The sequence below is a fragment of the Petaurus breviceps genome, unplaced genomic scaffold (assembly GCF_028583685.1).
Source record: "Petaurus breviceps papuanus isolate PSGF00001 unplaced genomic scaffold, PetGlider_PUasm1.0 90825, whole genome shotgun sequence".
In the NCBI taxonomy this organism is placed as follows: Eukaryota; Metazoa; Chordata; class Mammalia; order Diprotodontia; family Petauridae; genus Petaurus; species Petaurus breviceps.
Window position 1 is genome coordinate 6,752,680 of NW_027187353.1, and position 12,878 is coordinate 6,765,557.

The 12,878-nt window shown below is 40.0% G+C and overlaps 1 protein-coding gene across 2 annotated transcripts in view; it reads right to left on the reverse strand.

Moving 5' to 3' along the window:
* The window catches only part of NEO1 (neogenin 1), a 279,673-nt gene that overhangs the window by 100,059 nt on the left and 166,736 nt on the right, over positions 1 to 12,878 (reverse strand). The window contains exon 8 of one of the 2 annotated variants that reach the window (XM_069071219.1): positions 5,247 to 5,406. In XM_069071219.1, coding sequence (XP_068927320.1) covers positions 5,247 to 5,406 — 160 coding nt within the window. Of the gene's footprint in view, positions 1 to 5,246; positions 5,467 to 12,878 lie in introns of both variants that reach the window. The other variant, XM_069071217.1, reaches the window with a different exon arrangement.

The window sequence follows — 12,878 nt, forward strand, 5'->3', positions numbered from 1 at the left end:
GCATAGATTATCTGAGCTCTATTAAGATTGTTCAGAATCACGAGTCTATGAAAAGCTTGCCCTGTTAAATTGCCCACTTTATTAACAATAAGTTCAGTTGCTTTAATGACGATTTTTATTCCTATAACACTCCTCAGTCATCATGCAGCCCAGGACAGAGACCAGGCCCTGAAGGAATTATTTCTCTCCTGCTCAGCTTGGCTGTTGGCCACCTCTGCTGCCCAGTGTACTGACTTCATCCATGATCCATATACATGTCACTCCCCAACTGCCTTGCTAGCTCAAATACCCTGTGACCTAAGAGGCCCTCTATGCTCTCCCCTCCTGGTCTGGAGCCATAAACTAAAACTCTGTTCCTATGAAGCGTTTGCCAATCTCTTCCCCAGTGGCTCTACTCACAATTCCTTAACTTCCCTCCCTGGCTACCACCACCACCACTCTCTAAATCAATATCTACTGACACATCTAAATCTATCTATCCATCCATCCATCTAATTCCTCCTATTAGAATGTATGCTCCTTGATGGGAAGGACTCTCTTCGTTTTTGTATTTGTGTCTCTAACACTTAACCACAGCACTTGGCACAGAACTGGTTGTTTGGTTGATTGTCCATTAATTAATAAATGCTTTTTTAAAAAATCCTTCAAAAAGGTAGGAAACTTAGGGTTATAAATATGCAAGATGGACTTAAACTAAAAAGTTCATTTGGATCTGAGGCAAAATGTCACAGAATTTTTGACTACGTGACCAAAGCATTTGACAGCTGATGATAGAAGATGCCAACTCCAAGATAAGTAGCTGGGGGAAAATAAGCCTACTGAAACACAGAAATCACCAACCTAACCTTATGAGGAGAAAGTAAATACTATGACTCCACTCTCCTCCATACACACATACTGTTTCTACCTAAAACATCCTAATTCATGTCTTATCACTTATTTATTTATGAGAATAACCAAAATGATTAACCTTCTTCATTCCAATCTATCCAGTATATTACTGCCTAATTAATCTTCCCAAAATAAAGACATATAACTTAGCCACTCAATAATTTGCAGAGGCTCCCTAATGTTCATATAATGAAGTCTAAACTCCTTAACCTGTCAAGGTCTTTCATTTTTATTTTATTTGGGGGGGGGGTGGCAATTGGAGCTAATAAGTGTCTGAGGCCACATTTGAACCCAGGTCCTCCTGACTTCAGGGCTGGTGCTCTATCTACTGCATTACCTACCTGCCCCTACCAAGAGCTTGTATGACAAACAACCCTAGCTAGGTTATCTTCAACACTGTCCCCACACCTCAGTCTCTTCTTTTTCTCTACTAATTTAACCTATACTTCTAGCAAATGGTAGGGTGAATGTTATGTTCACAGATAATATTAGCTCAGTGTATATGACATCACCTACCTAAATTTGAGCTTCTTTTGATAATTACAGGCAAGGTAACTTAAGAAACCCCTAAGTTTTACAGATAGCATGTATTTTTATATATGTTATTTCTGGGAGTACCCTCCTACCCCACCTTGAAACAACTCTCACCTTTAACAAAGAAAACAATTAAGCTATGAACTTCTGATACAGAGACTGTGTCAAAATGTATACTACAGTCTGCCCTAGAATTCCCTCCTTCTCTGTTAAGCAGGTATGGTTCATTTTCTGTTCTTTAGAACTGTTCTTAGTTTTTCAGTAACTGAGGTGCTTAGCTTCCCTTTAGTAATTTTTTCATTTGAATACTGTTAAAATCATAGTATATGTTTTTCTTTTAGTTCTGGTTATTTCACTCAGCAACAATTCATATATTTATATGAATTTCACAGTTTCTCTGAATTTCTCATATTCTTTATTTCTTCCTACATAATAACACTGAATTACATTCATACACCTCAGTTTATTCAAATGAATCCTGATTCATGAACGCTCACTTTATTTCTAGTTCTTTGCTACAATAAAAACACTATGCCTATTTTAGTATATATTAGATCTTCATTTCTGTCTGACTTCGTGAGCTTACTGAGTCAAATGGTATGAACAGTTGAGGTACTTTTTTTGCACTCCTCTAAAATGATAACTAGAACAGCTGGACCAACTCACAGCTCTACTAACAGTATATTAGTATGCTTGTTTTCACAGAGCTCTAAATTTACTGTTCCTATTTTTTTCATCTTTGCCAACTTGCAGTGTATGAGGTAAACTCTCAAGATGTTTTAAGTTGCACTTCTTTTACCAGTTATTTGAGAGCACATTTTCATAGATCATTTATAATTCGTAATTTTTTTTGACAATTATTTTTTCATATATTTTGAGTACTTGGGGAATGGCTCTTGGTCTTATAAACTGTCCCAATCCCTACATAACCTGTTTATCAGGGGAGATTTTTCCTGCCTTCATCAGCATGCTTCAGGGTATCTTTCAAAGTATCAAGGTAACATTCCTAAAGCACAGGTTTGACTGCCATTTCTTTGTTTAAGAAATTGAAGAATTTTATCCTCCAGGATCAAATATAAACTCCAAATCTCTGCCGTGGGCCCTCTTCTCATTTCCCTTTATATTGTCTCTCTGGGTGATTTCATCAGCTCCCCTGGAGTGGATTATCATCTCTATGGAGATTATTCTTATATCTGTATAACCAGCCCTAATCTCTCTCCTGTGTTCCAGTTTTGTACTATCAGCTGCCTTTTAGGCATCAAGAACTGAGTGTCCCATAGGCACCTTAAATTCAACTTTCTCTCCCCTCCCCTACCCCTATGGCCTTCTTTCCACTTTCCTATTACCAAGGGTACTGCCATCCTCTGTTACTCAGGCTCACAACTCCAACATCACCCTCAAGTTCTCACTCACACTCACCCCACCCCCTCGCCCACATCCAATCTGTTCAGGTCTTATCATTTCTCCCCTCCTAACATCTCTCCTCTAGATTCCCCTTCTCTGCACTCACAACCACCACCCTGGTACTGGGTCTCTACATCCAGTCTCTTTCCCTTCAAGCCCATGCTCCTCTCAACAATGCCAGTGACCTTCCTAAGGTGCAGGAATGATTGTATCCTGACCCTACTCAAACTCAGGGAGGTGTTGTCACCTCCAGGATCAAATAGGAAGTTCTCTGGCATGTTAAGCCCTTCTCAACCTGCCCGCTCCCTGCCTTTCCAGTCTTCTTACCCTTTCTTCCCTTCCATTCATTCTACTATCTGGATACAATGGCCTCTGGGCATTTGAACTGGCTGTCCCTCATTCCTGGAATGTTTTTCCTCTTCTAATTCCTAGCTTCCTTCAAGACTCTGCAAAAGCACCCCTTTGCAGGATTTCTCCCATCTTCTACACCCAACCCCTGCTATGCCTTCTGCTGAGATGACCTTCCAATCACACTGTTTGTTTACCTTGAATGTACATACTTATTTTTATGTCATCTCCTTCATTAGAAAGTGATCTCCATGAGGGCAGGGATCACACATTTTGGTTTTCTTTATATTCCCAGTGCTTAGCACAAAGCCTTACAGTAAACCCTTCCTAAGTCCCTCAAGGGCAGGGATTGTCTCACTTTTCCATCCTCAATTGGATGTTAGCTGCATGATAGCTGGCACATGGCAGGCTCTTAATAAATATGTGATGATTGATAAGAGTGAAAAAATATTTAATATTGTATTAAAACATAGGGGGAAAGGTATATAATAAGGTAGTAAGAGGCAGATCCATTAGGAAAACATGTTGATATGGTCACTTCCGAAATAATTAAAAAATCATATATTATACTCTTATCATTACAGTAACAAGGCAGATTCAGAGAAGAAATGGATATTGAGCAGAAAAGTGAAGCGAAGTACTACGGAAGAGCTGGGAACTGAGCTGGGATTTGGTAAATGAATTGTCTTCACACAAGTGGAGGAAAACAATATGAATTAAAAACTTGGTGCTGGGAAGAAAACAAATCTGGTGAGAACAGGAGGTTCAAGTTGGAGGATAATTAAACATTGCAGCTGGAGAAGTAGCTTGGAATCAAAGGCAGAGGTCTTGTCTTTCTGAGACTCCCAGGACATGGAGCTTCAGTGTTCTCTCTGTGAGGCAGTGTGGCCGAGGGAAGACCGGACATCGGCCCGACCCAAGGCAAGCCACTTACTCTCCCTGAGCCTCAGTTTCCTCATCTGTAAAAGGAATATGATTTAGCATCGACTCTATGGGCCTGCTGTGATGTGCAAATAATAACAATAAATCACAGCTGGTCTCTATATTGCACCTACTGTGTGCTGAGCACGTTGGAAATATTATCTGATTTGATCCTAAAAACAACCCTGTTATTATTTCCATTTAATAGTTGAGGAAACTGTGACAAGCAGGTGAAGTGAATGTCCCAGAGTTACACAGAGGTCATATCTGCCCTCAGGTCTTCCTGACTCCAGGTCCCACACTCTCTCCACTGAGGAGCCACTGAAGGTCTTGAAACAGTAGGATGTAAACAACACTAGTTCTGGAGAGACAGGAGCTGGCTTCAAAGCTACCCTTGGTGCTGACAATCTATGTGAGCTTAGGTAAGTGACTGAAGTTCTCTGGGCCTCAGGCCCTCAGCTGCAGCATGAGGAAGCTGGAGGAGATGGCCTCTGGGGTCTCTTCCAGCTCTATACATGACTGTTCTTCCTTTACACCAGGCATTAATTGAGATCAGTCTATCCATGTGCAAGAACAGAAGTTAACAAGGGAACAAACCCTTATAGAAGGTATAGAAAGAAAAGGAGATCTTTTATCAAGTCAACTAAGGCCCAGCAAGATCAAATAAACATAACCTCCTGTGCTTTGTCCTAGGATAAAATAGTATTCTTAATAATAAAATTTGCTTTCCTAATGTAAAAAGAAACTCTACATAGTAGAATTTGTTACATCTATTCAGAGCATGGTACTTCTGTGTAAGAAAAGCACCTGAACTGAATTCAATAACTATCACATCCTAAGCTAATCCAATGAGTTTAGGACAGGTCAATACTGAATACTCTAATGTACAGTACTTTCTGTTGCCACCCAAATGTTTAGAGAGCCTGTACACTGTCTCTGCCTTAGGACATCAAGAGTTGAGACACATGTTTATGTGCTTATATCAATAAAAAGGGCCCGGATATTGCAACAGCTTAGATACTTAAGTATGAACTTAACTAAAAAGGAGTGAAAAGAGTACTTCTGTCACTAAATGGAATATATGAAGAGCCAATGTTTGCACAGTGAAGGTGGTGGAAAGTATTATGAACAGAAATTCAGTTCCTTACCGATTAATCCCCTCCTTGGTGTAGAACACAGAGTAGGTGAGGTTGTCTCCATGAGGATCTGATGCTGGTGTTCGCCAGGTCAGTTTGATGAAGCGAGTAGAGACGAGTGAGGCCACGACGTCCCTCGGTGCTGAAGGTAGTGGTCCAGTTGTGGCTGGTGCTAGATGATCAGTAGTGGCACTGGTCAGTGAAGTGGGAGGTAATGTTGGGATGGCAACATCTTGTCATGTGCAAACATTGGGGAATATGAAGGGCAAACCACGACGGTTTTTAAAAAGAGAACAGAAAAAAAAAACAAAAAAAGAAATAAACAAAACCACGATGGGAAACAAAATAAAATGAATGAACACAAAAAAGGCCATTAAACTGAAGGCTAACATGCAGGCAAAAAGGTAACTACTGAAAACTAATGGTAACTATTGAAGACATCACTGCAGAGCAAGCGGACTCTATCTGTACTATGATGGGGGTGGTAGGAGGAATGGGAAGGGTGACAGCTGAGGACAAGATACCACCTCACAAAAAAGGACACAGGAGTTCCTAACACCATTTCTGTCATTTTTGCAAATAACCATGCAAACTTTCTCAAGCTATAGAAGCATGCTTCAATTTTTATAATGCCTTCATATTCACATTATATTTTACTTGGAAGTTGTAGGATAAGAGAATTAATTTGAGCTAGTCAGTTATAGAAAGCAATCAGTGTATTACATTAATCTAATTAAAGAGCTGTTGTGAGCTTATTTGATTCTAATGTACCAGTATAGCTATAATGACAGCTTTTTAGATTTTAGTCTAATTTTCCATTTTCCTCTATAAATTTAGCATCTGATTGGTAGTGCTCTCACTACTCATGGCAGGCTGTCAATCCCTAACTTGGGCAGAAGAGTTCCATTTTTTTTCCTGAAGTATCTCTCATTTGTCTGTCTGAAACATGGCATGTGGATATGACAACTTGCTAAATTAAAAATATCCACAAAGATGACACTCATATGTATATGGGTAGGTAGATATATGAAAAAAGCTTGGGAAGAAAGAATACAGGGGGTTTCCAAAGCCTTGGTACTGTTTTAAACTATTCAATATTAATGATTAAGTCTCATGAAATGTTACTTGTTACTCTGACAAAGTATAGCAGCTGACAAGAAAAATGATATATTTTTAAAAATTTAGTCACCGTGTTTATATAGACTATCCTCTTGATGATATTTTGGAGAGTTGTGCAAATTCTGTTCAAGCTGGTGTTAATATTGAGGCAATTCTAAAAATATCTATGCTGTATGACAGTGGATATATAACTCCTGTCACTTATAACTCAACAGATACATTGCTTCAACAGGACTAGGTTCTGTGACAATGATCTTGGTTCCTATCACTGGTTTTCTAAAAGAACTTATCTCCAAGTTTATTTTATCTAAATCTATACTGAAATGGGAATCAGTTTTATAGAAATTGATTCTACCTGTGCTAAATGTGAGATTGTGTGTATGTGTGTGTGTTTGTGTGTGATTATAGAAGCACAGAAATAATATGGAAGAGACCATAAAAACCTTCAGATCCATTCCACTCATTTTACAGATAAGGAAGCTGACTCAGGTTGGTGTCAGAGACTGCAGCAGAGCCCAGGGCTCTGGCCTCTGAATCTTAATCTGTTTCCCATTACACTATACTTCCTCCTATAACTACTGAGTGTACATTCAGAAAGGCATTTTAATTCACAAATACCTTTTACCACCATGACAAATCTTCCTTACTGAAAATGAAATTAATGCTTGGTTTCAGTAATTTTGAATATTATTATTTGGGCAATTAACAAAAAACAATCCCCAACAACCACCACAAAATAACATTGTAAACATTTTCAGCACAGTTCAGGAGGCTGTGCTCTATTTCTGCATCACAGGTGAGCTCAAAGTTAGAAAAAGGCTCATTCTACTGACTCCAGGTCTGAGGCTGCTACCCGGTTACAATCTGACAAACCACCTGGCTTCTAGTAAGGACAATGAAGGAAGCTGAATGTGGACAGGAGGGGAGACAAGGGTCTGCCATCATAGAGGATCATTGCCTGGTGGAGGCGTGGAAACAAGGCAGTAACTAAAAAAGGCAGAAACCAGGAAGATATAGAGACCAGTGAATTACTCATGTGTCTCTCTTGACAGGCAAATATTATAAATTATTTTTTCACCAATTCAAAGTATATTTCCATCAATTATGCAGGGGAAAGGAGAAGCAAATGATTCCAAATAGATTATTAATAAAATGATTTATATTTGACTAGGGGATCTACTCAGAAATATACTCTCTCACACATATCCTCTCAAATCTGCCTCCTGGACAGACTTTCTCCCAGTTTGGTCTAAATACTACCCTGGTCTAAATATGTCACTGCCAAGACAGGCAGAAGAAATAGCACCCCTGATAATTCTCAAAGTAATCACTTGAAAGTATCACTTGATAATTTCAAGATGGCATAAATAGATTTCGGATACATACACACATACATACACATATACACACACTTTTTAGTAAACATCCTGGTTAAATGCCAGTCATAAAAACTACAGAAATCCTGAAGCAGCAGGTACTGAGGTAAATGTTAAGAAGTGGGAACAGGCATGACTTCCCAGGAGAGTGCAAGAGCTGAGATCAAAGGTTGAAAACATAAAACCTTCAGTTAAATGAAAAAACAAACCTTCAGAAATCATGCTGAAAGCCTTGACGTACATCTATAAAAGAGGGTCATAACCACGGCATCTTGTACCACAAACTCTTTGGTATATACTAGTTTCAGGTTAGGTTAACAGGTAAAGTGAAATAGAATATCATTCTCTACTCCCCCAAATATACAATATGTGTGTTATATATGAAAATATTTTGGCTTTATCAACCTGTGATTTCATAGGTTTGGGGCTCCCACTGAAGAACTTTTATCAGTGCAAATTAGCACCTGCTTAACAATTTTGTAGTCTTACAGAGATGCCTGGATCCAGATTTTACTTCTTCTGAGGCTGGCTCTTTAATCACATTACACTATAATGCCTCTCATGAAATAAAAGAAATACTGTATACAAATAATCATAAGACAAAAACAGACTACTTTAAGTGCCAAAAGTGGGGTAAGAAAAAGCGTCAAGAAACTTTAGAGGAGGAATGGATGGATCACTTCCATTACTGTGAGGATCATGATGGACAGATTGGTATTTGAGCTAAACCTTTAAGGAAGAATAAGGATTCAATATGGGAAGATGAGAGATGGGGGAAGGAAAGAGAATATGATGTAATACAAAAGGCGTCAAACTAGCCTAGCCAGCAAAACTCCCAAGTGAGTCCAAACCAGATTAAAATGTAACTGGGAAAATTTTAACAAAATAAGCAAAAATATAATACTGATAAATGTTAATTTATGCATTTCTAAGAATCTGTTTTTATTTGAATTTTACATCAGTGATGTAGTGGATAGAGGGTTGGACTTGGAGATTTGGATTACAATCCTTTTTCAGATATATTATGTGACTGTGGTTAAGTCACTTGAACCTTTATAATGTCAATTTTTTTATCTGTAAAATGGAGATAGTAATAGAACAATTAACAGTGTCTGCTCATAAAGACCTGTCTAACAGGGGAGACAACCTGCAAAGGAGTGTACAGGACAAACTTTATACAGATGGAAATCATCTGTAAGTGAAGAGGTCACCAGACTGTACAGAATGTATATTACTAATGTGGACAGTAATAATGACACTCTAAATAATGATAGCTTAAGAGGAAAACTGCAGAAGAGAAAAATTGCAAGCCAGGTTCTTAAGTCATCAAGGAAAGCCATGGAGGTCAGAGGATCAAAAGTAAGCCCATTCAGGCTTATTAATTATTCCACTACCACATCTTTTATATCTTCTCTGCATATGCAAACATGTTATACAGCGATGGCCCCTAACTAATCTATCTCAAGTTTCTCCCTTCTCCAGCTCATCTCCACAGAGCTGCCAAAAAGAAAAATAATTCCCCAACCAGAAATCTGATCCTCTCTCCCCCTGGTGCAAAGCTCCAGGGTCTCCCTCTGGCTTTTAGGATTGAACGCAAAGGCCTCTGTTTGGTGTGGTGGGCTGGCTATACTATACTCTGCTCCAGCCAAACAGGCCTGCTTCCTGTTCCCATAGATGACACTCCCTCTTGTCTCTGTGCCTGCAGCACACACCCTCCTCATCATTCCCTTTCTCTAATTCCTATTTCCCTTCAAAGTTCAGATAACGCCCCTGCTTTTAGTGGCCCCTGAAACTACTCTGTTTATATACTCCAGATTCACTTACATGTGGACACAAAGAAGGTCACCCCTTAAAGAAAAGGATGCCGGTAGTTTGGTTTTGGGTTTCTTTTTGGTGGGGGTTGCATTTTTTTGTTTTCATCTTTCTACCTCCAATACTTACTACAGTGACTGGCAGATAGAAAGTACTTAATAAATATTTGTAAAATTGAATAACCTTTGACTAACTGTGCCATTGGTACATAAAACTCAATACTTTCAAAAGCTTATTTATTAGCTTCCATTCCTGCCCCACCGCTGTCCCTTCTACCAAACTGCTCCCCCTAATTTCAATGTCAGCACTATTGAAACAGTTTCTGATATTTGAAACTTGGGGTTTACCTGCAGAATACTGACCTCATTGAGCTGTTTTGAAACCTAAATGTGATAGTGCATACAGAGGGCTTTCCAAACCCTGAATGATTAAATTTCTAGCTCCTCTAGCCTTCACATTTTATGTACAATACATGACTTCTGAAACAGCTCTCAAATTCTTCTTCAATGTAGCCAGTGCTGCCACACTGGTCATCTGGGATACTGCGGCCTCCTCCTAAGAGGCCTGTCTTCACTTTCTAGGTCCTCCTGCTGCCCATAGATCTGTCATGCTCAAGATATTCCCAAACTCCTCACTGCCTGCTGAATAAAGTTCACAATGCCTCATTTGTAATTCAAGGCTCTCTAGGCTGGGGTCAGGCACCTGGCTTTTCCTTCTGCTTCAGCCAAACCAGTGGGCTCTCCATATCGCAATCGTGCCCTGGTTCTCTCATCTTTGGAATATCCTCTTTTCTCATGGCAACCCTTTCTTTTAAAGTGCACCTCCAGAACTCCTCCTCAGAAGCTGGGAAGCGCAATGGCTCTGCTGATACAACATCTGGGGTCAAACCCCATCTTGGGCGCTTATTGGGCAAATTGGACAAGACCTTCAGCCTTCCTGGGCCTCAGTTTCCTTATCTGTAAAATCAGGAGCTTCTAAAGTCCTTCTGAAATACCATGGCTCCCCTCCCTAATGGAGCCTAGGATTGTACTTCTCAGATGTACTTTCCTTTCATTTATCTATTCTCCTTCATTCATTCAACAAACTGTTAGTATGGGGCTGTTACCAGTGAGGCTTTGGGCTGGGCTCTGGGAATTCAAAGATAGAATAAAACCAATCTCTGCTGGGAAGGGATGTATATTCTCTGTGGAAGAGGCAGGGAAGTAGGTGCAGAAGACAACAGAGACATTTCCTTCCCATCGTCCTGTTCTTGTGCTGGCTCCCAGCAGGCCAGGATGCGTCACAGATGAAGAGGAAGGACTCCATGACTTTGTCCCTTGGGGATTCATGTCTGCTTCTCAGCTCCCTACTAGAGAGAGAGACTTCACATTTCTCACCAGCTCCTAGGAACTGTGCCCACACTTGGCAGGCATTTAATAGACGCTTGTTGAACTGAAATGAACATGGGGTTTTAATTCATTACTTCACCAAACAGCGAGTAAAGAAAAATGTGCTCGGGGCTCAGCTGGTTGTTTTTTGTGGGGGTGGGAGGCTATGTGTGTGCAAATCACAGGCTCACGGATTCAGAGCTGGAAGGGACCTCCTTTTCTGATACAGAAAACCTCTCCGTGACAAGCTGCACATCACAAAAACACCAAGGATGTCAGCATTGGAAGATCAGACTTAGAGAGCTAGAAGGCCGACATTTTATAAATGAAGAAACTGGGGCCCAGATTTTCTGGCTCCAAATTCAGCATTGCTTCCACTTCAGTATTGTGCTAAAAACCAAATCCTTGGAAAAATGAGAACAGATTTAAGTTGAAAATTGTTCCACATGTATATCAAATACCAAAAATCTCTTTTGCCTGAAGTAATGCTATCTGAAAGGCATCTAGGTGGTACAGTGATACAGCACCAGGCCGGCCTCTGACACTTCCTAGCTGTGTGACCCTGGGCAAGTCACTTCACCCTGTTTGCCTCAGTTTCCTCATCAGCAAAATGGGGACACACTGGAGAAGGAAATGGCACTCCACTTCTGAATTCCTCTGCCAAGAAAACCCCATGGACAAAGTTCATGGGATCACACAGAGTCAGACACGGCTGAAAAACAGCAACCTTGAGGTTGATAATAGACCTTATAAAGGAATCATTCAGACAACTGCCAAATGCTCCTAGAGCGCTGGATCCCCCCAAACTCAGAAATTATAAAATAAAACCAAAAGAACAAAAAAATAGAAGGCAATGTGAAATATCTCATTGGAAAAACAACTGACTTGGAAAATAGATCCAGGAGAGATATTTTAAAAATTATTGGACTACCTGAAAGCCATGATCAAAAAAACACCATCTTCCAAGAAATTATTAAGATAAACTGCCCTGATATTCTAGAACCAGAGGGGAAAGTAGATATTGAAAGCATCCACTGATCACCTCCTGAAAGAGATCCCAAAAGGAAAACTCCCAGGAATATTGTAGCCAAATTCCAGAGTTCCCAGGTCAAGGAGAAAATGTTGCAAGTAGCCAGAAAGAAATGATTCAAGTATTGTGGAAACATAATCAATATAACACAAGATTTAGCAGCTTCTACATTAAGGGATCTGGAGGTTTGAAATATTACATTCTGGAAGAATAAACTTTATATAACTTTGGATGGAAATGACCTGTTTTTGCATAATGCCATCCATTTTGATAAAAGAACACATATGATGCAGCCACTTGATACACACATACACACACACACACACACACACACACACCCCAAGCAGTTTCAACTAGAATATAGAATGTACTAAAAGGAGAAAATGGAATAAGACTAGAAAAGTAGGGTGATGCCAGATTAAAAGTCAAGCTACTTTATTATTCAGTAATCAATCAGTCAACAAACATTTATCAAGTGCCTTCTATTTTCCAGGCACTGTGCTAAGAGCCAAGGACACAAAGAGAGGCAAAAGACAGACCTCGCCCTCAAGGAGTTCATGGTCTAATGGAGGAGGCAAATACTGTGAAAACAACATATACGCGTAGACATAGATACACATATTTATGTGCGCACATGTGTGTATACATGTATGTGCACATATGTGACAAATTAAATATGATCAGCAGAGGGAAGGGCCTAGGATTAAGTGATACTGGGAAAGGCTTCCTGTAGAAGGTGGAATTGTAGTTGGGACTTGAAGGAAGCCAGGAAGCCAGAAGGAGGAGATGAGGAGGAAGCGAGTTCCAGGCATAGGAGACAGTCAGGGAATACTCCCTGAGTCAGGAGCAGCCAATAGAGAGTCATCAAACCATTATGATCGATGGAGGGATGTGACCAGGATGACCTCCACTCTTGGCATGGAAGAGTCATTTATCAGCA